The 25,824-nt window shown below is 43.6% G+C and overlaps 1 protein-coding gene across 1 annotated transcript; it reads right to left on the bottom strand.

Annotated features, from left to right (window-relative positions):
- Positions 1–882: 882 nt before the first annotated feature.
- On the bottom strand, positions 883–23,878 carry NUB1 (negative regulator of ubiquitin like proteins 1). The gene is made up of 15 exons (XM_015832536.1): positions 23,800–23,878; positions 19,666–19,783; positions 19,007–19,174; positions 15,964–16,022; positions 13,932–14,002; positions 13,613–13,807; positions 11,531–11,619; positions 11,270–11,376; positions 9,058–9,244; positions 8,409–8,516; positions 7,616–7,768; positions 6,006–6,152; positions 5,410–5,502; positions 2,936–3,128; positions 883–1,684 (listed from the first exon to the last, which is right to left on the bottom strand). Exons 2-15 carry the CDS (start codon positions 19,780–19,782, stop codon positions 1,512–1,514), a joined length of 1,860 nt encoding a protein of 619 aa, XP_015688022.1. The 5' UTR covers position 19,783; positions 23,800–23,878; the 3' UTR covers positions 883–1,511.
- Between the last annotated feature and the right edge of the window lie 1,946 nt (positions 23,879–25,824).

Here is a 25,824-nt window from a genome sequence, read left to right on the forward strand (position 1 = left end):
CAAAGAAGAGGGAGTTAAGCTATTCCCCAAAGCACCTGGAAGGCAGGACAAGAAGCAATGGATGGAAACTAATCAAGGAGAGAAGCAACCTAGAACTAAGGAGAACAATTAGAACAATTAACCAGTGGAACAACCTGCCTCCAGAAGTGGTGAATGCTCCAACACTGGAGGTTTTTAAGAAGAGACTGGACAGCCATTTGTCTGAAATGGTATAGGGTTTCCTGCCTGAGCAGGGGGTTGGACTAGATGACCTCCAAGGTCCCTTCCATCTCTGTTATTCTATTCTATTCTGTTCTGTTCTACTCTAGGTAATTGGCAACGGTTGCATTAGTAATAGTATTTTGTCCTTTGCCCTCCTGTGGATGCTTAGGATAATAAAGGATGCTGGCACAGAGGACCAGTTTTGTCTAGTGATTAAAGCATTGGGCTAGAAACTGGAAAACCACCAGTTTTAGTTCTGCCTTAGGCATGAAAGCCAGCTGGGTAATTTTGGGCCAGTCCTTCTCGCTCAGCCCTCATAGGGTTGTTGTTGTGGGGAAAATAAGAGCAGGAAAATTGCCTGCTGCCTTATTTATGAAAACAAAGGTGGGAGAAAAGCAAATAAATAAATGTCACTTTCTGTAAAGATCACAGGCACCAGTAAACCCAGGGTTTCAAAGTTGAGACAAATCACCACCCGGAGTCATGCTCTTGTGAAGTGGGTGGCCATATAAATATAAGATTCAGGGGAGAAATTTCAGAGACATTCTCTCTCTCTCTGAGACACATAAATACACACAGACTCTCTGTCACACACACGTACACACACACTCATTCTTTTCTGCGTTTTTCAAGACAGTCTTTGTTCCTGCTAGTATTTTCAGTTTTTCAAAACACTGCAGCTGTGATGAATGTGTTTTTTATTGGTTAGTAGTGCATTAGCAAGACTGCTTAGAAAAGGGGGGAAGGTTATTCCAATTCCACACACAATAGATTTACAACAGTATTAAAAAGGAAAGAAAGATAATCTTCATAGAAACTGCTCTAGGCAGGAATCCTTATTTCTAAAGAGAAAATATCAAGGCTAAAGTTCGTGGGAAGGGCTGTCCTACTCAGATCATTTGCTGTTTTAAAAAAATTCTATTGCTGTGAAGGGATGCAAAATGGATTTTATTCAAGCTATGATTTAAATAAATCAATTTTACATCAACATATATATGCTGGTGTTCTACAAAAATATTTCTGTAAATATTTCTGTTCTACAACTGACAATACTGTCCAGTAGTGGCTTTAGATCGCAGTTAAATAGGTTTATTTTGCATGCCAACGTTCCAAAACTATGCAGCTAATTAAGGCATCGGGCAAAATATAAGAAAGCGACCTAGTCTTAAACTCTGGATCGGGACTAAATTAGTTCCAGTTAAGTTAGCCAAGTCCTTGAGTTCCATGAGACTTAAAAGCAACTAATTCTGTCTGATCTAGCCCCAAAGACCCCGAAATACGTAACTGAGATGCAGCCTCCCACAGTCTCTCTACTTGGAAGGTACTTGCAGGTGTCTTATATAGGACAGGTACTCATTAATGACAACTTCCTCTTCTTCCAAAGTTAAGTCCAAGTAATCTTCTTCATGTTCTGGAATATCTTCTAAGATTTCGCTGACAGCATCAACTTCCATGTCTTCGTCCGTGGAAGCCCCAGATGTGCCTTCAAATAAATGAGAAATGAAACGTTCATGGAAAGCAAAATTTCCGTTCCTGGGCCCTTTAACCCAGCCTCTCCCCAGAGGGCGTTTTCCAGGAGTAGCTGCTACCACTAGATGGAATTGGTTGGTGAGAGATTCTGGCATAATTTCTTTCCTCATCTGTGAAATAGTGTGCTTAATTAAACTAGAAAACATTTGCCCAAGATTTAAGGTTTTCATGAAGATCAGTGGGAAATGAAAATGCTGGTAGCCCTCGACTTACAACAGTTTGTGTTTAGTGATTGTTCAAAGTTACAACGGCACTGAAAAAAAGTGTTCTTATGCCTCTTTTTCACACTTATGACCACTGCAGCTCCCCAGAGTCACGCGATCAAAATTCAGACACTTGGCAACTGACATGTATTTATGACGGTTACTGTGTCCTGGGGTCACGTGATCCCCTTTTGTGACGTTCTGACAGGAAAAGTCAATGGGGAAGCCAGATTCACTTAAAAGCCGTGTTATTAACTCAACAACTGCAGCGATTCACTTAACAAAAGTGGCAAGAAGGTTCGTAAAACGAGGTAAAACTTACTTAACTGTCTCACTTAGCAAGAGAAAGTTTGAGCTCAATTGTGGTCGTAAGTTGAGAACTGCCTGTACAGCTGTACAGCTCATTCTCAACTTACAACTCTAACAGAGCCCTGCAATGATGGTTGTAGTTGTGATGGTTGTAAAAAGGATCACCAGGTGACTGGAGCCAATTTTGCAATCTTTTATGCGGCAGTCGTTAAATGAATATGGGAGTTAAAGTTAACCCATTGCTGGATTGGGCTGAGAGTTGCTGGCCCAAAGTCACCCAGTGGACTTTCCTGTCTAAGGTGACAATACAGCCCAGTTTCTAGTATGGTGCCTTAACCACTAGACCAGGGGTAGGCCACCTTGGCTCTTTTATGACTCGTGGACTTCAACTCCCAGAATTCCTGAGCCAGCATGGCTCAGCTTGGAAACTTCTCCCTGTTCCCTCAGCGTGGCTGGCTCAGGAATTCTGGGAGTTGAAGTCCACGAGTCATAAAAGAGCCAAGGTGGCCTTACCCCTTCATGTTAAAGTCCAAGTCATCAACAACACGTGGCCATAGAAACTCCATGGTTCTTCCATCAACCCCATCTCCATCTGCTACATAACACGAAGATCCTTGTCATCCCCTCCCGATTCCCTGCCTCAAGGTGTCCCCTGAGCGGCTGTCACCCCTGAACAGGGAGGGGCCTTTTACCTGCAGAATCGGTAGGGGAATCTTTGGACGAGCTGGATTCGTTGGAAGTGGTGGTGCTGTCTGAAGGGGTCTGTAAGTCAGCAGGGAGGGACCCCCCATAATGAAGAAGTGTCTGTATAGCCAGCTGAATGTTGCCTCGGAATATTTTCAGAGCTTGCTCCGCAATGCCAGGGTTAAAGCCCATATAGACCAGCTAGGCGAGAACATACATTAAGTCACATTTTAATCTCCTTTTAAGAAATTTAGAGTTAGTATCTTTATCTCAGAAGAGGCCTACTTCCTAATATGAGATGAAAGATAAAGAAAGCCACTTGAGGGGTCCTTGGTGCTCTCTGGGCTTGATTGTTTCCTTGCAGACATTTTATTACCTTAACTAGGTAACATCATCAGTGCTGATGTTTGACTAGCACTGATGATGTTACCTAATTAGGGCAGGGATAAGGCAACCTTGGCTCTTTTATGACTCGTGGACTTCAACTCCCAGAATTCCTGAGCCAACATGGCTCAACTTGGAAACCTCTCCCTTTCCCCTCAGCGTGGCTGGCTCAGGAATTCTGGGAGTTGAAGTCCACCAGTCATAAAAGAGCCAAGGTGGCCTACCCCTGAGCTAGGGTAATGAAATGTCTGCCACAAAACAAGCAAGCTCAGAGAGCATCAAGGACCCCTCATTTCAACCCTGAGCTACAAATATTCTCCTTCAATAGAAAGCAGTTTAGAACTTCAGACCGTGATGGAAATTTTAAAGCTGAACATCAATGCAACAGATTCTAACACCTTTCTCAAGCACTTCCCAATAGGCAGAATCCCAGATTCTCAGCAGTGCCCATTCTGACTGGGGAATTGAAGTACACACAGTGCAAGGATAACTGTGTTAGGAAACCCAGCTCCAAGACCAGTAGCAATAACACTTACACTTATATCCACTTCACCGGGCTTTGCAGCTCTAAGTGGTTTATAGAATCAGTACATTGCCCCCCAAAATCTGGGTCCTCGTTTTACCAACCTCGGAAGGATGGAAGGCTGTCTCAACATTGCGCTGCTCAGGATCAAACTCCTAGCTATGGGCAGAGTCAGCCTGCAGGACTATATTCTAACCACTGCGCAATCTGATTCTTGCACTATGCTAGAGACAATCTGAGGAATCCAAGGTCAGTGGTGGCGAACCTATGGCACGGGTGCCAGAAGCGGCACTCGGAGCCCTCTCTGTGGGCACACATCCCGTTGCCCCAGCCTCGCCTCCCCCACGACCCCACCAGCAGCCCCCCTGGAGGAGAGTCATCCCCGAGCGTGGCCCACGCGAAGCAGTGCAGCCAAGGACATGGCAGCCAGGCAGCGTAGACAAGACTCTGCTCTCACGCCCCATTGCACACAGTTGATGCTGCGGGGGGCGGGCAGAGGGTGTGGCCGCCATGGCGCTGCTGGGCTGCCTGGGCCATCTGCGGCGGGCCCTGGAGGTGGTGAGTGTCCCTGTGGACAGGTGGGGTGGGGGATGGGATGGGGGTGGGGCAGGACATGGGGTTGAATGGGGGTGGGGCCAGTTTTTGGGCACTCAGTCTCTAAAAGGTTCGCCATCACTGCCATAGGTAGTCCTTGCTTATGGATTGCCTCGTTTAATGACTGTTTGAAGTTACAATGGTGTAAAAAAACCTCAGCTTTGCGACCAATTCTTGTTTTTATGTCCATCACAGTGTCCCATATTCATGGGATCACTGTTTGCCGGCTTCTCAACCTTTTCCTCCTTCCCTTCATCATGCATCCATCCAGGTTAAGATTTGAACTTACACTCCATTCTGTAAGTATAAAGCAATGGGTGAAAGATTTTATGTGACCTTATCTGCTACTTAAAACAGGAGAGCTGTGCTTATAGATAGAGCCATGCTCTGCAAGTGGTCTGCTTTAGATAGTATTTTTCTAATGCTGACATTCTAAATCCAAATTAGATGCAAGGTCCTGGTTAGTTTCATGTGCCCCAAATGGAACGGGGAATAGTTTCAGAGGATGCCTGGGCACAAAAACAGCTGGTCAATGTGAACCTGGGAGCTGAAAAGAGGAGCCAACAGAGCAAAATCCAAGAATGCTCAGCTATTAAAGGATGTTTTAAAGCACATGAGCAACTGCAATAACTGCAAAAAAAAAACCCAACATAGCAGATTGAACAACAACAACAAAAAAAAAATCACTGGCATCTAAGTTGCAGAGAAGATTGAAATAGCCAAAGTAGGTAAAGCAAAACTGGGTTTCTCCAAACAAGAAACCCTTGACTAAAACTAGGACTGTTTAAAGCATTTCTTACAATAGAAGCTCTTCCTGGATTACATTGGGATTTTTTTGAATTGCACCCTTACCAAGATGCTTTGAAGACGGGATGAGTAGCTTGCAGCAAGCTGGAAACTGGAAATGGACAAGACCTCAAGAGACGAACAGAACAGGAAACAGGAAATGCGCAAAAGACACAGGCTACATTCCCAACTTACCTGTTCAATACTTTGCTGGGGAACCTGAAAGTCGTCCCCTGGAGTAAGAGCATCATCACTTGGTAACAGCAACTGGGGATTATCAAGTATAATCTAGAGCAGAAAATGAATCATGTAAGAAATTAAAACCAAGGAGGGCTATCCTAAGACAGTACATATCCTCTTCAGTTTATAGGTAGTCCTCAGCTTATGACAACTGAGCCAGAGCATCTGTCGATAAGCGTTGCAGTCATTAGTGCCCAGTCTTTATAACTTTTTTTTTTTTTTTTTTGCTATGGCTGTTAAATGAATCCTGTTTTCCCCATTGGCTTTGCTTATTGGAAACCCCCTGGGGAAAAAGTCACAAATGGCATCATGTGATTTGGGACACTGCAAACATTGGTCAGTTGCCAAGCAATCAAATTTTTAATCGTGTGATTGTGGGGCTGCTGCAACAATAGTAAGTGCAAGGACTGGTTTTAAGCCACCTTTTTGAGTGCTGTCGTAACTTTAAATGGCCATTAAGCCAATGGTTGCAAGTTGAGGAGGACCTGTCTAAAACAAGCAATGTTTTGACCTAATGGGAGCAGAGGTAAGGAACTAGGGATAACAATTACCTTCACTGCTTCTTCAATGTTGCCTTTTGACTTGTGAAGTGCTTCTCTGGCTGCTCGCTCCGAATAGCCCATACTTTTCAAGGAGTTTATGCCTTCTAATTGCTTCCTTCTTTTTGCCCTCTCCTCCCTCCGTATTAGAGCTTTCTCCTGCATGAGAAAAAACAGTAGTAAAATATCTTTTCACTATTCAGCAAAACTGCATTTCCACACATCTTCTGATCTATAGATCAGTTCTTAACTTTGAATGCATTCCTTCCCTCTTTTTGCTTATGTGCCCACGTCGTAAAGTCCTAATCTTAGTGTCACTGTCATCTTCAAGTGACCACATGGATAAGATTTTTTTTTCGCCCTTTATCCCTAGCCAGGTCTTTCAACAGTGTGCTCATAGAATTACTTTAGCTAAACACTGATATTCATGCCACACTGGGCAACTGTTAAATCATCTAAGAGCTTCTTCTCTAAGAATCTGGACCCGCTCTATCAAAACAACTATCTCATTTCAGAAGATACGTTGAAATATTTTATGGAATATAATATTATAAAGTTTTGTTTTGAGCATTTAAGCTTTTATTAAGACTCAGAAACCATTATCTCATTTTGTTTTACTTTTAAGATTGGCTGGCTTCCTTACTCTTCCCTATTCACAGGCCTTGAAAAGAAGCTTATCCAGGGAAGTGAGATAACCAACAGAATAAAACATCTGTAGCTCAGGGTTGGATTGTGGGTGTCCTTGGTGTTTGGTTGTTTTCTTGCGGATGTCAGTAAGAAAACAATCAAGATCAGAAAGCGCCAGATGTCTGGAGGAAAACAACTAAGATCAGACAGCGCCAGATGTCTGCAAGAAAACAACCAAGATCAGAGAGCACCAAGGACCCTGAAGGGAGATAAGGTGTACTTTCCAAAGATAGTTTATACTTAGATAAATGTATTCTCAGAAAAGTTAAGAGGCCATGGTAAGGGAGGAAAGAGGAAGTTCCTTATATGGAATGATGCTGGGTAGATTAAGTGGGAGACTGAATAAGGGAGCGTATCTGATTTTAATGTATACTACCTGTGCTGGATGGAGGGGGCATGCTGGCTGGCCACTCACCTAACAGCTTTCTGTCATTGCTCTTAGGTGAAGAATAAAGAACTTAATTTCATGCAACTGTTGCTGTTTTTTTTTTTATCCCAACTCAGAACCGAACTTGGTAAGGAATAAATATTGCAACAGTTAGAAACCATTTATTTGCTGAGAGAAAATAGTGGGATTCATTGGTATTTCAGCGCAAACAGAAGAGAAATTGGCTATTTCAATTTTTAAGGAAGCAGAATTCTGACGTAAGGCAATATACTTGCATGAAATAGAAGTACAAGATCAGTATTTCTCAACCTCAGTGGCTTTAAGGACTTCCAGCTCCCAGACTTCCCCAGCCAGCTTGCTATTTGCACTGAGGTCCACACATCTTAAAGCTGCTGAGGTAGAGAAACACTTACACTAGATGCTTTAATGTGAAATTTTACTAGCATTGCAGTAACTTCCTGTAGAATGCAAAGCATTCCCCCACTCCATCCTTACTCTACTACAAAATTGCTGTTCCTGCCCCCTAAATACCCCTTTGGCAGGCTACCTCTCTCCTGTTGGAAATGTGATTGGCAGCATGCTCCAAGTTGCCCTCACAAGCTCGGAGACCCAGGCGAGCCTCTTGAGCAGAGAAACCCAGAAGTAACAAGCTATTGATCTTTTCTGGGTCTATGACCAGCTCTTGAAATAAGCTATGTGCCTGCGAAGAAAAAAAAAGAGAGAGAGAGAGAGAGAGAGAGAGAAATGAACAAGAAGAGTGAAACTGGTTGCTGTTTAGAGCAGTGGTTCTCAACCTTTTTAATGCTGCGACCCCCAACCGGTCGTAAGTCGAGGACTAAACCGGTCGTAAGTCGAGAACTAAACCGGTCGTAAGTCGAGGACTAAACCGGTCGCAAGTCGAGGACTAAACCGGTCGTAAGTCGAGGGCTACCCAACTGGTCGTAAGTCGAGGACTTTCCCTGCCCGGGAGCGCTGCGCATGCATGGTTCCGCCCCCTGCGCCGGCCGAGGCGTAGCTGGCAAGCGGCAGAGACGGAGCAGGCCGACCACCAGCTGGCCCAGCTCAAGGGAGGTAAGGCACCCGCCGGAAAAGGGGGAAAAAATGGCGGACAGCCTTGCTTGGCGACCCCCGTGAAATGGTCGATCGACCCCAAATGGGGTTGCGACCCATAGGTTGAGAACCGCTGGTTTAGAGGCTCAGTGGGGAAAACATCACGCATTGTAGTATTAAATCTGCTATAAATGCCACTGTATTCAAGGAGGCTTAATCCATTAATTACATTTGTAGATTTACAATTTTAGGGAAGGGTTCTAAACCTTGACAGGAACACAAGAACTCACTCTTTGAAGACATTCGGCGGCTTCTTTTTCTCTGCCATTGTGATAATGGCTTATGCCTTCAAGCAGGTAGAGCCTCAGAAATAAAGCTTTCTCTCTCCCAGAGCTCCCCTGAAGAAAAGGAAATACTTACAAACGGGTCAACACGCAAGGGAGGTTTCACAACTCACAGCATAACAGACCAAGTTTACCTATTAAAAATCACTGCTATCTCAGTTAAATTAAGAACAAAGAAACAGAAGCTGGAGCCCTAAGTAGCAAGATCTATACAAGGTAACCGATTTGGTTCTGATCTTGGGAAACTTTGCAGAATTTAATTAAAAGGTTTTAACAGGCACGCCATCAAATGCTTCTGATATTTTGGATTTGAACATTCAGACTTTTCAACGTTTAAATCCTTGAAGCTTTAGGAGTCAATACTCTTTCCAGCATCTCTTGCCTAATGTTCAATTCAATGTAAATGAGGATTATTTGTTTTTATTTACTAGTAAATGTACATATGCTGCCCATCTCACTATCCAAAGCAACTCTGGGCCGGCTTAACAATGTGATAAAAACAGAAGTATAAATTCTTTTTCATATACTTAATATTCATTCAATGGCACTGAGGGTGGGGTGGGGTGGGGCTCATAAACACACATGACCAGCCTACTTTAATGGTGACCAGCCTTTCGTGGTGCTCTCCGTAACACTTTCTGAAACAGTCGTGGGCTGCCACGAGCTTTTTCTCAGCATCATCCAGGCACTCCAGTTGACCCAGGTGGTAATAGCACCAGACAATATCCAGTTGCAGCACGGCATAATTATCCACAGTGGTCAGGAGGTCTGAACCACATTCACTGAAAAGCAGAACATATTTTTGGCACAGGGATTGCGGAGCTGTTGAAAGGCAGATAGAATCTTGAGGCCCTAGGGGTGTGTAGTACCAGTGGTCCTTTGGCTTACAGCCCCTGCTTTAGCATCCATTTAATGGCTGTCCAAATTTACAGCAGCCCAGAAAAATGTGATTTACAACCAGTGATCCCACTTATAACTACCACAGCATCCAGCATGGTCACGTGATCAAAATGCAGCTACTTGGCTACCGGCACGTTTATGACGACTTGCAGTGCCACGGGGTCACGTGATCACCATTTGTGACCTTCCAAGCCAGCTTCTGACAAGCGAAGTCAATGGGGAAGCCAGATTTGCTTAATGACCCATGCGATTCACTTAACGACTGCCATGATTTGCTTTACAACCGTGGCAGAGAACGTAAGAATGGGTGTGACTTGATTTTAACCGCCTTGCTTAGCAACAGAAATTTGGGCCCCAACTGTGATTATAAGCCAAGGACTATCGGTATAGCAGGGCATCATGTCAGAAATCTGTTAAGCCAGTGGACTGAACATCAGCGGGCAGGATGAGTGACACAGCATGACAGCAATGTAATCCCCAAAGAAGGGTATGGAGCAGCAGTGCCACCAAAGGCACAGTGAAAAGCCAAAATGTAAACAACGTATGTGCAGGCTATGCCCAACTCCAAAAGAAACACCAATGTGTCAGCTCCTGTCTGTCTGAGCCACGACTTTGCCAAAACCTTAGGTCCCTCCGTGGCAAACTGGCTAGAATGGGCTGAATGGAAACTGGTCCAAGGGCTGTTAGAAGCTGAATTGGTTTCAGACAGAGATGCTTAGAGGGTGGATCACGAGGTCTTTCCTGTTGCTTCTCTGCAACTTAACGCTTACAGCATGAGTTTGTGGGGTTCACCTTTGGGCTGGGAAAGAGATTGATAGGCAACCTTGCTATGCCCATATCATCAGACTTGCTAGCACAGGATGTCTCTTTCCCTTTCTGAGTACAGATAGTCCTCGAGTTACAACCATAACTGACCCGGGTAATTATGGTTGCCAGTTGTGACAGTTGTAAAGTGAGTCATCATGTGACTGGACCTGACTTCACTTCGGTTTTTTGTAGTGGTCATTCAAGCAAACCCTTTGTTCCCTAAGAGTCAGTTTTTGCCAGAAGCCAGAAGTAACAATAATAATAATGATGATAAAGTTGGAAGGGACCTTGGAGGTCATCTAGTCCAACCCCCTGTTCAGGCAGGAAACCCTATACCATTTCGGACAAATGGCTGTCCAGTTTCTTCTTAAAAACTTCCAGTGTTGGAGCATTCACCACTTCTGGAGGCAGGTTGTTCCACTGGTTAATTGTTCTAACTGTCAGGAAGTTTCTCCTTAGTTTAAGGTTGCTTCTCTCTTTGGTTAGCTTCCACTTGGTTAGTTTCCATCCGTTGCTCCTTGTCCTGCCTTCAGGCGCCTTGGAGAATAGCTTGACTCCCTCTTCTTTGTGGCAGCCCCTGAGATATTGGAAGACTGCTATCATGTCCCCCCTCGTCCTTCTCTTTGTTAAACTAGACATAGACATAAAAAGTGGCTTCTGGCAAAACTGTCGTAAATCACAGTTCACGTGAGTGTGGGGCACTGCAAACAGCCATAAATGAAGGCTGGATTGCCAAGGGATCAAAATGCTGTCATGTCACTGTGGAGGAGAGGGACACGGGAAGCTTGAAACCTATAGCTTTTGTAACTTGGAATGGTCGTTTAAGTAACTGGCTGTAAATTGAGGACTACTTGTACTGTGTTGCCACATTCTGGGATTGTTGATCAGTGACAATGTTGCCCATAAAGCTGAGGTCAAGGCTAGCTTTTAAAGCTGCCACGCTTCTTTCTACTGCTGTGGACAAAGCACATTTGGAAATGACAGGAACAGAAACGAAATGTTTTTGGTCCATTTTAACAAGGACATAAAATTGCTAGGTGAAGCCCTATAATTAGTGCTGAAAGAAGCTATGCAAAAGGAAAGTGAGATTTTTTTTTTACCAAAAGTGTTTGTCTGCATCCAACAGGTATGGCAATGCCACAGCATATTCTTTTTTCTTCAGCAAAGCTCGGCCCTTTTCATGGTACCCCATAGCTATTAAAAGAGCCTGCAAAACACAAGGAGGAGGTGAAGAAAACGTTTACTCACAATAAAGCTTACCAATGAAATTGCTTTTCAAATAAAACACCCTCGGTTGTCAAGCAGGGTGGGGGAGAGGCACAGGCAGAAGAGAACACAACTTTTGTAGAGTTCATGCTTACTTTTTTGGCTTGTGGAGGGATCTGGATAGTTCTTCCAGTCTGGTTCGCTATGTCTAGGTAAGGGGTGGTGTCTGAGTCTAAAGAATCTTCTGTAACAGAGCACGCACATAAAAAAAATCCAACACATTTCAATAAACTTGACATATTCAAATAAATAAAAGGTGAACAACCTACATTTTGAGGGGCACACAGCCCTTTCCCCAAGGTTTGAATGTAAGTGCTGGAGATCCACCAACATTATCATCAATGTTTAATGTGACAGGAAAGATATGATTGTACAAGCACCACATTTTTACTGAAAATGGTATGGAAATCTTATTTAGCTTCTGTCTTGGAGGATTGTGCCAGCAAGCTGCTCAAAGGGATAGTGTCATGGTTCTTCCGAAAGAAGAAACTCTTCAAAGAACTTTGAGGCGTTGTTTTCTTTAAAGAATCTTTAATAGCAACATAGCTTCGGCACAAACATAGAAGAAGCCAAAATCTGATTTCTCCTCCCCCAAACACACAGTATCTAAGCATAACTCACTCCTTCATTTAACAGTCATTAATCACATTCTCCAATTAATTTGAATCCCTTCCATAACCTGCCATTACTTATCTCCTGTTATTACAACCAACCTTGAAGAATACTCTACTGAGATATTGTTATGGCTAGTTAGTCCCCAAGCACATTCTTCCCCCTTCCCTCCAGCACCATCTAATTCTAATTCTAAAAGTAATACAAAGGTTAAATAGAAAATGTCTGCATCTTCATATATTGTCAAGCAAGAACATCCGATGTTAGCAGCCATGACAGATAGGGTGGCCACCAGCCTGATAACAGATGGGCAGTCATTAAGTAAATGAGGACCAACAGTTCCTTGGTGTGCCCATAAAACTAGGACCATAAGGACCGATTGAATCCTCTCATTCTCTATTCACAGGCAAGAATTTTCATAGGAGTTTTCTAATCAGGAACCATGTTGCATCCAAAAAGGCTGAATTTTTCAATTTCTCAATTAAAGCTTTATAACAATGAGTTCTATCTTCCCCATTCAAGCCCCCATAGTTTTCAAAAAAAGAGTTGCTTGTTTTACAAAGTATGGGATGATCAATCTTTCTAAATAATGAACTCAATGATTAGCAAATCTTTTGGGGGAGGGGGAGGGGAGGAGAGCATTTTATTTGAGCTGAACTCTCCACTCTCAGCCACACAGATTTACATGTTGACTCTGGATCAGCCACTTTCTCTCAGCCCAAACGGCCTGACTGTGTTGCTTCTTGTAGGAAAAAAAATAGGTCTGGCACTGAGCTTAAACAGAAGGGCCTGTCAAATGTCTACCACTGCTAACTACTGCTAAATTGCAAAACAAATATAAGAAGATCAGGTCAAGGGGAAGACCAACAAAATCATGGCTGGGTGGAGTTGACAAGATCCGTAAAAGAGAATGGTGAGAAACTTAAAGGAAAAAAGGGAGCATGCAAAATGTTGGAAGATCTGAAGGAAAGAATGGCTCATGACTGCTATGTGGGACCATCATTAAGTGACCTTTTTTTTGTAGCAGTCATTAAGCGAACACCGAGCCGTTAATTAATTCAATGGTTCGCCCTGGGCCAGTTCTGCTGAAAAGCGACAGCAAAACTGTCGCAAATGCCACGGGATGCTGCAAATGACTAAAGGCAGCCCAGTGGCCATGCACCCAAAATGCAATCACTGACTGTGTGTGGGGAGGGAATGCAACCATTAGGGCTTTGAATCTCGTCATAAGTACCCCCCAGGTAGGTATGTTGGAACTTTGAATGGTTATTAAGAGACCGGTCATCAATCAAGGGCTATATACAATTCCTTTTCTGATCTCGTGTTTTTAATTTCCTGGGCTTATTATTTCGTACTCTCTTTTTACACTTTGTATAATGTTGCTTACCATGACCTGGTAATACAGTAGGTGCTGTTGTTGATCTCTCTCTCTCTCTCTCTCTCTCTCTCTCTCTCTCTCTCTCTCTCTCTCTCTCTCTCTCTCTCTCTCTCTCTCTCTCTCTTCCCAGGCGCAAGTGTGTATTCTACTCTTAGTAGTGTGGGATTTAAGCAAAAAGTTCCTTTACCTCTTTCAGCAAGTATTTCTAATCCTCTTTTCGTCCTCTGCATCCTTTGACTGATCTCTTTCTTCTTCAAGGCCTCTTCTTCATACTGTATCTCTTCTTCCCGGATTTTTCTTCTGGTTTCTTCTTCACTCAGCTTCAGCTCAAGCACCATCACTTTGACATTGTGGGTGATTCCCTGCTCTTCTAATGTCTTTCCTGAAAAACAAAAGCCGATTGACATGCCACCCAAAATCAGCAGGAGGACTTCTGAAGTAGAAGCTTCAGTATATAGCTGAATAAACTATTATTCTGCAAATGCGTTTAAACACAAGATACGTACCTAATTCCAGTTGCTTCTTGTTTATAATTACTTTAATGCAGTTTTCTTCAAATCCGTATGCCTGTGCTATTCTGGGAAGAAGAACAATAGCTAGTAAAAGCAATTCAGCTTCAAGATTATACAACTACGTACCTTTTGGGGGGGAAAAATTAACTTTGCAAAATTATCTTACATCAATTGCTTCTTATTTATAATTACTTTAATGCAGTCTTCTTCAAAGCTATATGTCTGCTATTCTGGGAAGAAGTACTGTAGTTAGGCAAAGCAATTCAGCTTCATGATTATAGTGGTATGTACTTTTGGGGGGGAAAACCACCCAATTTTTCAAAATTATATCGGTTGCTTCTTATTTATAATTACTTTAATGCAAGTAGTAAAAGCAATTCAGCTTCATAATTATACAGCTATGCACTTTTTGAAAAAGCTAATTTTTCAAAATTATTTTAATACATCATGATAGCAACCAAAGAGCACCATTTTACAATCTTGATAAGGTCAAGTAGAAATCCTTTCTGTTTCTGAAAGGATAAAATAACGAGATGAAGGATGAGGCAGAGCAACAGATTAGCCAGACTGTTCCTCTTTAATGACATCAGGGCCACAATCCCAGACACACTCCAAATCCACACCAAGGAATTCACTGCTTTGAGATAAACATTTTTTTTAAAATAAACAGTACATTTTAGTGGTATATTTTTTCATAATACTGTATCGACAGATAGTCCTTGACCATTAAGGCCATTTGTTTAACAACAGTTCAAAGTTACCGCAGTTTCAGAAAAAGGGATTTCTGACTTCTCTTCTTACTTATGGCCATCACACTAACCCCCTCCCCAAGAATGTAATTGGGGCACTTAACAATTGCATCACATTTATAACCGGTGGCAGCATCCTGTGGTCACATGACTGCAGTTTGTGACCTTCTTGCCATGGGATGCTGTAGAACTCAGTGACCTACAGTGGAAATTCCAGTCGCAGTGGTGTTCGTAAGCTGAAGACTCTCTATACTCCGAAAATCTACTTCTATGTTCAAACTGAGGAACTGGTAAAATAGATAACCTTTATTGTCATTTTTTTTCCTGTGGGCACAGTGGCACACATTAAAAATGAAATTTAGTTGCTTCCTCTAAAGTGTACACATACATAACACATCTAAAACATACTATATACAACATTTGTATAGACCTACACCCTTACATATAAGTAACATATCAATATTAAACACTGTCCCTCTTGAATACGTAACAGAAGGAGGAAGCTTTAGAGCAGTGGTTCTCAACCTTTTTAATGCCGCGACCCCAACCGGTTGTAAGTCGAGGACTAAACCGGTCGTAAGTCAAGGACTACTCAACCGGTCGTAAGTCAAGGACTTTCCCTGCCCGGGAGCGCCGCGCATGCGTGGTTCCGCCCCCTGTGCTGGCCGAGGCGTAGCTGGCAAGCGACAGAGATGGAGCAGGCCAACCACCAGCTGGCCCAGCCCAAGGGATGTAAGGCACCCGCCGGAAAAGGGGAAAAAATGGCGGACAAAAAAATGGCGGACAGCCTTGCTTGGCGACCCCCGTGAAATGGTCGATCGACCCCAAATGGGGTCCCGACCCACAGGTTGAGAACCACTGCTTTAGAGTTCACAAGGTTAATACTGTATGGAACAAAGCTGTGACTGAATCTGGATGTTCTGCTTCGGATACCACGAAGCCCCCTCCTCCCAGAAGGTAACAAAGAAAACAGGTTGTGAAGAGGATGTGTAGTGTCCCATATAATCTTGCGGACCCTGCTCAAGCAACGCTTCTGTGCTATGTCCTGGATGGGAGGGAGGGAACTGCCAATGATCTTTTCACCCATCCTCACCCCTCTCTGCACCACCTTCCTGTCTGAAGCAGTGAATTTCTTCTATGTTTATACCTTTCTGAGAATGAATATATGCAAATGATCTGTATGGCATGTATGCTATGATATAATTATAGCATGCAGTTACATAAAATAAACTACAGAGCCTTTTAGCAAGGCACTTAAGTGAATGGTAGATACTTACTGGGATCGCAGCTCTTTGCCTGTGATTACCAATTTGGTTTCCAGTATATTCTTTTGCATCTATGAAAAACAGAAAATATTGATTCATTTAAAGGGGACATAAAAGATTTGCAATGTTCAAGCACGTTGGCCTTATTTACGGAGCAGTACTGCTATATTAAAAATTCAATATTTTCATTTTGAATTCCAGCTCAGCAGCATTCTTTAACATAAGTTTGGTTTCATTCCACTCCTTACTAACTTTTTTCATTTCTTTTCTTTCCAATTTACATGCATTAGTAAACACAGAGCAAATGGGAATCCTAATATTCAGTCTAGTCCTGTATATATGCATATGTGTGTGTGTGTGTGTGTATTCATTCAAATTTCTTTTTTGCTGACAAGAGTTAAAGATTTAAATGGGAGACTAAGTATAGCTATTTCTGACTCATTTGTCCTCATCAGCTAGCCACACCCTTTATGGGATTCGAACCTAGGCAGTCTACATGCTAGGCAGGCCACCGGCTCTCCTCCCCTCTTTGTCAGCCGAGTCAAGGGAGTATATTCAGAAAGTTTTTCAGACAGACCGGTCTGATTGATTGCACCTTGGCATTTTGACTGCTATACTGCAGTTCTAAAAAAAAAAAAAAAAGATGTGATCTACAGTTTGATGTGGGATCCCATAGTCCCACTGAGAGGAGGATACTATGCCCCATTTATAGAGAGAGTCCTGGCAGACACTATATCAGGTGCGAATCCTATTCAGGATTGTCCATGGCTGGTGTGGTTGTTCAAAGCCTGGCCCCTTTCACGTGGTGTCATTCACATATCTTTCTATATGCAACAGTATTAGGATCGAATGGAAGAGGTGAAGAATCTATTGATCAAGAGATGCAGTAGAAAAAAAAGGGATCTAAAGGACAGTATTTCCCTTTCAGGCGGTACTGAAACAGCTCTAGTTTTCCAGCAGTAATAGCAGTAGCAACAGAGAACAGTATTCAAATTATTACTACACACACCATCATGTTGCCCTAACGAAAAAAGCACTTGGATTGTTTTCCTGCCATTGTAAGCACAGGAACCTTTTTATGGATAGAGTTTTTAATGAAACACTGAAATAAATGTAGGCCACAAGAGAACAGTGCTTTATTCCCACTAAATGAGCATTCTTTTTAATGGGAGGGCTTGTGAAGGTTTCAGTCCTAGCCAGAGATTGTTGCCAAATACATTTCATTGCTTTTATTCAATAATTTCATCTGGAGCTATTTTCCCCTAATCAGTTGCCTTTTACAACCCTAGGAGGATTAGCTAGGTTTTATTAGTGTTTCCACAACATGTTTACCTATTATTACCTTAATCACCGTTGAGACAGTTGACTAAGTTTTACAGTAAACATAACCACATCAGCTGGGTTTGCATAACACACATTAGGCTAAAATGTAGACAGGCGTTTTCTGGCTCAACGTGTAGTGAGAACAGCACTAATGTTTTGTCTTGGGAATTTGCCTCTTCTGGGGTTATGAAAGAAAGTCAGTTCCTACCCTATTCTCTTTTACATAAAAAAAACTAAATAATCTCATTTTTCTGGAGAAGGCTCTGATGGTGGAAGAGATGGCCAGTAGCAAGATGACTGGAGTCAAGTTACCATTGCAAAGGGAGTGATGTTGGAAGAGCTGAAGAACCAGGTTGAGAACAGGTCTTCTTGGGAAGTGTTATATTGCTGCTAGGCAACACCAAGTTGATAACATATCAATCAGTCAATCAATGCAAAGTTCCCCCTCTCTTGCAAAGTCTATAATGCTGGGATAGAAGGAAGGAAAGAGAAGATAAAGATGACCAGCAGCCAAGTGGATGCACTCAGTTAGAGTGGCGATGGGGATACTGTTGGAAGAGCTGAAGGACCAGGAAGTACTCCGTTGGAAGAGCTGAAGGACTGATCGTCAAAGAGAAGAATAAGAATAGCTGGAAGGGACCTTGGAGGTCTTCTAGTCCAGCCCCTGCTCAAGCAGGAGAACCTATGCCAGTGGTGGCGAACCTATGGCACGGGTGCCAGACGCGGCACTCAGAGCCCTCTCTGTGAGCACGCGTGCCGTCGTCCCAGTCCTTCAGCTGGGTTTTATAAAACCTTTTCGCTTTAGGCCTCCGCCGCCGTGTACAAAAAAAAAGGTTCAGTCAATCAGTCAATTTCAACTTCTCGCGGGAAAAAAAAAGATCTTGCAAAGTTGGAATTGATTGATTGAACTTTTTAGTCCCACCCAGTCTGCCGTTACTACCGCAGCCACGCCCACCCAATGGGCCACACCCACCCAATGGGCCACACCCACCCAGCACCCGACGATGCATAAGTGGGTTTTGGGTTGCAGTTTGGGCACTCAGTCTCTAAAAGGTTCGCCATCACTGACCTATACCATCTCAGACAGGTGATTGTCTAGTCTCCTCTTAAAAATCTCCAGTGATGAAGCGCCCACAATTTCTAAAGGCAAGCTGTTCAACTGGTTGATTGTCCTCACTGTCAGGAACTTTCTCCTTAATTCCAGGTTGCTTCTCTCTTTGATCAGCTTCCAACCATTGTTTCTCATCCTTCCCTCTGGTGCTCTGATGAACATCTTGACCCCCTCTTCTTTGTGGCAGCCCCTCAGATACTACTAAGAATCAACAGTGGCCTAATGATACGTAACCAGTCAACTGTCTCATTTATTTGTCTGTACACCAATGAAATATAGGTAGTTATGACGATAATGCAGCCTACCCAATTTTACACTTTTTATGGTGTTCGTTACATGAACATAGTAATCGTGAATCTATTGCTTGTTATGGGTGTGGTTTTGCCAAAAACTGCAAGTGCTGATTTTGAGCAAAACTGTCGTAAAACATGGGCATATACCCGAGGGTGAAGATGCGACCATCAGAATTGTGGATCCAGCTCATACGTTTGCAGGTCATAACTTTGAATGGTAGCTAAGAAACCAGTCTTAAGTTGAAGACTACCTGTATTATCATTCAATATTTGACAAAAATGCACATTTGACAGATGTTTCTTCGGATAACATGAAGCAGCTGCTTACTTTACCCATCCTTGAAGGTAAGGCTACTTCAAGTGTCGCCACGCCCGTCGCCTTATAAGCTTCATTTCCCATTCCTCGCTCGACAGCTTTGCAACGTATTTCTTCCAGAATAGCTTCTATTTCATTGTCATTGTAATTTAGCCTGGCTGAATATTGCCGGGTGAGATCCTAGGGCAATAAAAATGACTCTGTTAAGCATACAAAAAGTCATTAAAACGCATGGCGTAACACAGACATGTCAAACACAAGGCCCGGGGGCCGGATGCGACCCACGAAGTGGTTTCATGTGGCCCACGAAGCCATCCTGGAAAGAGTGAGGGAACGGCCCCCACTGCCTTGGCCCTGGCCCAGGCCAGCCAGGAGCCAATGTACAATTTTGTGGTGGCCATCTTTGCACTTGCCCCGGTCCCACCCCCTTCTGCCAGAGACCCTCAGATCTGTCCCACTCCTGCCCAGGCCCCCATAGGCACCCTTGACACGAATGAGGTAGAACTGGGCATGCCCACCCAGTAGGCCACACCCACTCCATCCACGCCTACCCAGTAGGCCACACCCACCCTGGCCACACACCCCCAGGGCAACCGCAATGCTGATGCGGCCTTCAGTGAAATTGAATTTGACACCCTTGACGTAACAGGAGTGACAATATGCTACCTTACCTTCAGCTCCTCTCCAGCTTCCTTGTTGCTATTGGTATATGGAGGCTTCCATAGCTGAATTTTGTCTTCACGCAAATAGTTTTTCAGCTTCGCTGCAAGGTATTTGTTCTGTGCCATCCTGGCATTAAAAAAACAACCACCACCAAAAGGAAAACATTAATCCTGGTGTGAACCTAGTACAACTTAAAAACCACTCTAGCAATTTTTTGAAGATACCATGGTATTGAAAAAGTGACCCACAACTGGTCCTTGCACAAAGGACTGTTGCAGCATCCCACTGGTTGTGTGATTAAAATTCTGGTGCGTGGCAATTTCTAATAGCTACAGCATCCATTTGCATAATTTACAACCTTCCCAAAAAGCTTTCGACAAGCAAAATCAATGAGGGAAAACAGATTTGCTTAACAACCATGTGATTCAGTTAACAATTGTGGCAAAAGGCCCACAAAATCAGGTGCAGTTCTGTTGCTCCGCTTAGCAACAGAAATTCTGGTCCCAGTTGTGGTTGTAAGACGAGGACTATTTTATAACATTTCTATCAAAGGAACATTCATTCCATTATATTTATTTTTATAGAGATGCATAAAGTTTCCCAAAACCTCTTGGGGGGAATCTGAATAATTCAGAACCACCATCTTGTGTCTTCTGCTTCAAGCTGAGGAAAAAAGTTTACTTTTATGTGGAAGGTCGTATGCTGCAGAGAATTGTAAAAATTCTCCTGGCATCTCGCCATCCTGACCCACAGACTTTCCTCTCAGAAGATAAAATAAAGAAAGTTGAGTAACAAGCAGCCTGTCAATTTGAAACAGGTTGATGAATAATGTACTATGGTTTTTTTTAATTATTATTTGCTCACGGAGTTGTCTTCATTTTGCAAGGCAGTTCTTCCAAGCAGCAACTGGCAGGCTACAATCATAAAACCTCACCCATTGAAAGAAGCTAATGTACGTGCTTTTAACCTGTGTCCACTGGAGATGGGTGCACAACCCAAGTGTAAAGAATTCAGGCTTTCTTTACGGTGACACATTTTTATTCTAACTTAATCAAACTAAAATCTTAGTGAAATTTTACAAAGCTAGCTCAGATATATAAAGCTTGTAACTCAACTGGAATTTCAATTAGTTTTAGTGCCTTGGAGTCCGTTTTTGACTCCTGGTGACTGCCCAGATATGTCCCTGCAGTTTTTTTCTTGGAAATGTTTTTGGAAATTGTTTGCCTTACTCTTTTCTGGTGCTGAGAGAGAGGAAATGGCCCAAGATCATCCAACTGGCTTTGTGTCTAAGGCGGGACTAAAACTCAACTCTTCCTGGCTTCAAGCACTGATGGCTGAGGAATTCTGGGAGTTGGAAGTTCACGCATCTTAAAAGCCGCCAAGGTTGTGAAACCATGCATTACCCCAAATTGGGTCTCTAGAATGAAATACTGGAATAATGCTAAATTTATCAAATATGCTTTTGTACGTTTCATTGTATTTTGATTTGCAGAATCAACAAGTGACACTTTGCAATGCCAAAGTCCAGGAAGGCAGCCTAGAAATGCCTGGAGATTAAAAAAACAGTTAAAAGCCAGCTGAAAAGTTCACATAAACAAACAAAAAAAAAAACACAGAAATTTTATGAGCAAACTCTTCGAGCCATTTCTTTCCAGAAAAATCAAGTCCTCATGAAAAGAATCTGTTTGAGGACTGCAGCTGTCACTACGACTCTGCCATTTCTATATTTTACTCTCTGCCAATGATCCCAGTGTGATCCAAAAGGATGCCATGTTTTACAGATGTAGCCAATAAAGCCAGCCAACATTTCTGTTGCTTTGGAGTTGGAACACGAGAAGGAAGCCAGAGAAAAGCACTGACTGGTCCTTTTGAAGAGACTCTCCCAATCACCATATGGAAAAGCAGAAGGTCAGCATCTTAGCTTCCCTTCGTGTTACCCATTCCGCCAACTCTAGGATTCTTGTGCCCAGCTTTGCAATTATTTTTTCAGCCAGATCAGGAAACGGGAAAGCATCCCTCGAACCAGGAAGATCTCCCAAGCAAGCAGCTGGTTGAGGAAAGGAAGAAATCTTAAAGGGCAAACTTAATGGAAGGAGAACAAGAAAAGGATACAGAGACTGGTTTTTGGAATTCTTTCCAGCTCTTAATAGCAACTCTATTCTAGACCATGTGACTGGAAGGGAGAAGGAGAGGCAGGAGGCTTGGAAGAGATCATAATTATCATCACCACCACCATCATCAATAATTCTAATGATTGGAGACAATTATTTGTTTCAGTGATTTTTCAATTATTTAAGAATGGTAGAATATTGGAGCTTAGAGAATAATAGTTTTTCTTTTCTTTTCCACACTTATGCCCTCTCTGGCCTATTTTCCTCTTACATAAGGAAACATATGTTATTTTACTATTGTTTTGGCATCTTCTTAATTATTTCCAGACAACAAGTGAATACAGGTAGACCTTGACTTATGATCACAATTGAGGTCAAAGTTTCTGTTGTTAAGTGACACATTTGTTTTCCCCTTTTTACAACAGTTCTTGCCACAGTTTTAAGTGAATTATTGTAGTTGCTAAGTTAGTAACACAGTAGTTAAGTGAATCTGGCTTCCCCATTGACTTTACTCGTCAGAAAGCTGCAAAAGGGGATCACATGACTCTGGGACAATGAAACTGTCATAAATATGAGTCAGTTGACAAGAGTCTGAATTTTGATCATGTGACCAGGAGGATGCTGCAACAGTTGTAAGTGTGAAAAGTGGTCATAAGTCACTTTTTTCAGTGCCTCTGTAACTTTGAATGATTACTAAATGAACTATTGTAAGCTGAAGACTACTTGTAGAGTGTTTAACCCTTTGGACTGCAAGACAACACAACATTATTTCCTAGTTTTTTTCTCCAACTTAACAAATGTTATGCTGTGGATTCTACTTTTCATTGTTTTACAATAATGCTCAATGCTCTTATAAATGGTAATGCCAGGAAAAAAGACCAAGCAAAAAAGAGTTTGTTGTATGATGGGCAGCTATATAAATGTTTAAAATATATTTAATACATAAATATTATTTGGTTTGATTCGCTTAAGATGTTTTGGAAGGTTTTAGTTTGCTTGCTACAGCTATGCCATGAGCGTGTAGCAGAACAAATGGCTGAAAATTATATTGTATGGTTTATTTATGTAGGTTGGGGATATATGGTGGTGGTGGGGGGACAAGTGACAAAAAATGTATTAAGGCAGTGCTTCTCAAAGTCAGCAACTTTAAGATGTGTGGACTTCAGCTCCCAGCATCCCCCAGCCAGGATGTGCTGGCTGGGGGATGCCGGGAGTTGAAGTCCATGCATCTCAAAGTTGCTGACTTTGAGAAGCACTGCCTTAATACAAGCACTGTATTAAGGCAGGGGAATTCTGGGAGTTGAAGTCCACAAATCATAAAAGGGCCAAGTTTGCAGACCCCTACTTGTGGACTTCAACTGCCAGAATCCCTCAGCCAGGCATGCGGGTTGAGGAATTCTGGGAGTTGAAGTCCACAAGTCATAAAAGGACCAAGTTTGAAGACCCCTGTATTAAGGCATCATAACGCAGCCACCTGAAGGGCGGAATTTGTCCTGAGGGCAAGGCAAGTTCCAAGGGGGCGGAGCTTGCCCCATGACATCACGGCGCAAGGGCGGAGCTTGCATTGTGACGTCGCAGCACAACGCACGACGCTTGCGTTGTGACGTCACATCACAGAGGAAGGAAGCTCGCGTCGTGACGTCACAACACATATTTCCTTATTTTGGTGCGGTATCTTGGGGGACGCGATGCAGAGATGCCTACCTCTAACTCCCAACACCTGACCAAGATGACAGGTCTTGAAGCCCAGCTCACCTGGAGGCTCAGGTGAGGCAAAGAGGGACCCGTCTGAGGTAAGACCAGGAAGATGAGCGGGGACTACACTCCCCCCAGGGGACTACACTCCCCCAGGATCTCCAGCCTGCGCTCCCTCTCTCCCGTCGCCAAGAGACAGACGCCGGCCGGCCCTGGGCGATCCCCATCAGCGGCTGCTCCACTGTTCCTGAGCGAGGAGGAAGACGGAGCCCCAACCGCCCCTGCCTGTCGCCCGCGGGCGCCACACGCGCACACACACACACACGCGCCTCTCACCTTCGCGAGCTCCTCTTCGTCGCCGGCGCGCGCGGCCCTGGACTGGCGAGGGGAGAACTTCGAATGGCTCCCGCAGGACGTCAGAAACGAAAGCGAGAGAACGCTCCTGCGCTGACGGGGGAACTCCGCCCGGCCGAGGGGGGCGGGGCAAGGAGCGAGCGCACGTGACCGGCGGCCTGGCGACCTCCCGCCGCCATTTTAACGCCCGTCGTCCAAAAGTCGGAGTGGGCATGCGCGCGCGCAATGTCTTTGTGTATGTGTGTGTGTGTGTGTGAGAGAGAGAGAGAGAGAGAGAGAGAGAGAGAGAGGGCGGGCCTGGCTTTCTGACTCCTCCTCTCTTCATCCTCCCTCCCCCCCGCCCCCGCCCGCTGACGATGCCGAAGGCTGCCTTTCTCCAATAGAGAAGCCAGACGATTTGCAGACGGCTGTGGCCCTCTAGTGGCTCCCTTGGGCAGTGCAGTCCTTGAATTTGGGATATGACTCCTTTGGCGGCTCCTTAAAGCAATCCGTGGCTTCCTCGAAAGCCAGCCTCGGCTGCAGGGAGCCGCCCTATCCAGTAAAGTGGAAGAAGGGAGAAAACGAAGACACCGCCCCCCCAAACCAAACAGAAGACCCCAAATAAAAAGACCCCAAAACAAACTTTCTGTTTGTTTGTTTGGAGTCTGGCTTGTTCCTGGGGATATGGGGTTCTCCTTCTTGCGATTTGATCTTGGCAAGAATTTGCAGCCCTTCCAGATTTCCCTTTGAAGTCTCTTGGGTCCTCTTCCTCCTCCATCCTCTTTGTGTTCCCTTAATGCAGGGGTCTTCAAACTTGGTCCTTTTATGACTTGTGGACTTCAACTCCCAGAATTCCTCAGCCAGCGTGCCTGGCTGAGGAATTCTGGGAGTTGAAGTCCACAAGTCATAAAAGGACCAAATTTGAAGGTCCCTGCCTTCATGCTTCCCCCAGGCTTCCAGACCTAGCCAGTTTTTGGTTAGGTCCATCCTCCTCTTTCATTGCCTGCCTAAAATCAGTCTCTGCTCACTAATCGTCATCTCAATCGTCATTGCAGTTGGTCCAGAACAGACTGGGTCTTGCGGTAACCAACAATGTGTATCTTAGTAGATATAGTAACTTAGCAGGAACAGAGAAGTGCTCTATCACTGACTTTTTTTTCCAGCTTCCACTGCAGTCTGCAATCTGAAGATGTCCTGGTGGTCTCCCATTCAAATTCTAAACAGATACTACCTGTTGCTTTGTTTTTTTCAGATCAGCCGGATGCTAGTATTCCCTGCAATACAGATAGTCCTTGACTTATGACTATAATGGGGTCTGGAATTTCTGTTGTAACTGAAGATGGTCATAAATCAAGTCATGCACGTGACCAACCTATCTTACAACCTTTTTTGCAAGGCTGATAAGTGGGTGCCACATCATAAAACGAACACTGTGATTAAGCAAGTCAATGGATTCAGAAGGCTGCGACCCACTATACAGATAATCTTCGACACACTGAATCCAAAATTTCAATTGCTAAGTGACATAGTTGTTAACTGAGTTTTGCCCCATTTTATGACCTTTCTTGATACAGTTGTTAAGTGAATTACTACAGTTAAGTTAGTAACATGATTGTTAAGTGAATCTGACTTCCCCACATCTCAAAAAGTGAGCACACTGCAACGGTTATAAATACAAGCCAGTTGCCATGCATCCCGAATTTTGATCAGATGACCATGGGGATGCTGCAATGGTCATAAGTGTGAAAACAGTCATAAGTTAGTTTTTCAATGCCACTGTAACTTGGAATGGCCATTAAATGATTGGTTATAAATCAGCTACCAGTAATGATGTTGGTTGCGAATGCAGTCATGTGACTGTGGGGGAAGGATGTACAATCATTGGAATTCTGGAATTGGATCATAAGTTTCTTTTGTGTGGCTGTTTGCTAAGCAACCAATCATTAAGTAAGGACTACCTATCTTTCCCCTATCATGATAAACTGGGATTTCTGTAGATCATGCATGCAAACAAACCCAACAAAGGAT

This window comes from Protobothrops mucrosquamatus, unplaced genomic scaffold, assembly GCF_001527695.2.
Source record: "Protobothrops mucrosquamatus isolate PMUCROS unplaced genomic scaffold, P.Mucros_1.0 scaffold5, whole genome shotgun sequence".
NCBI lineage: Eukaryota > Metazoa > Chordata > Lepidosauria > Squamata > Viperidae > Protobothrops > Protobothrops mucrosquamatus.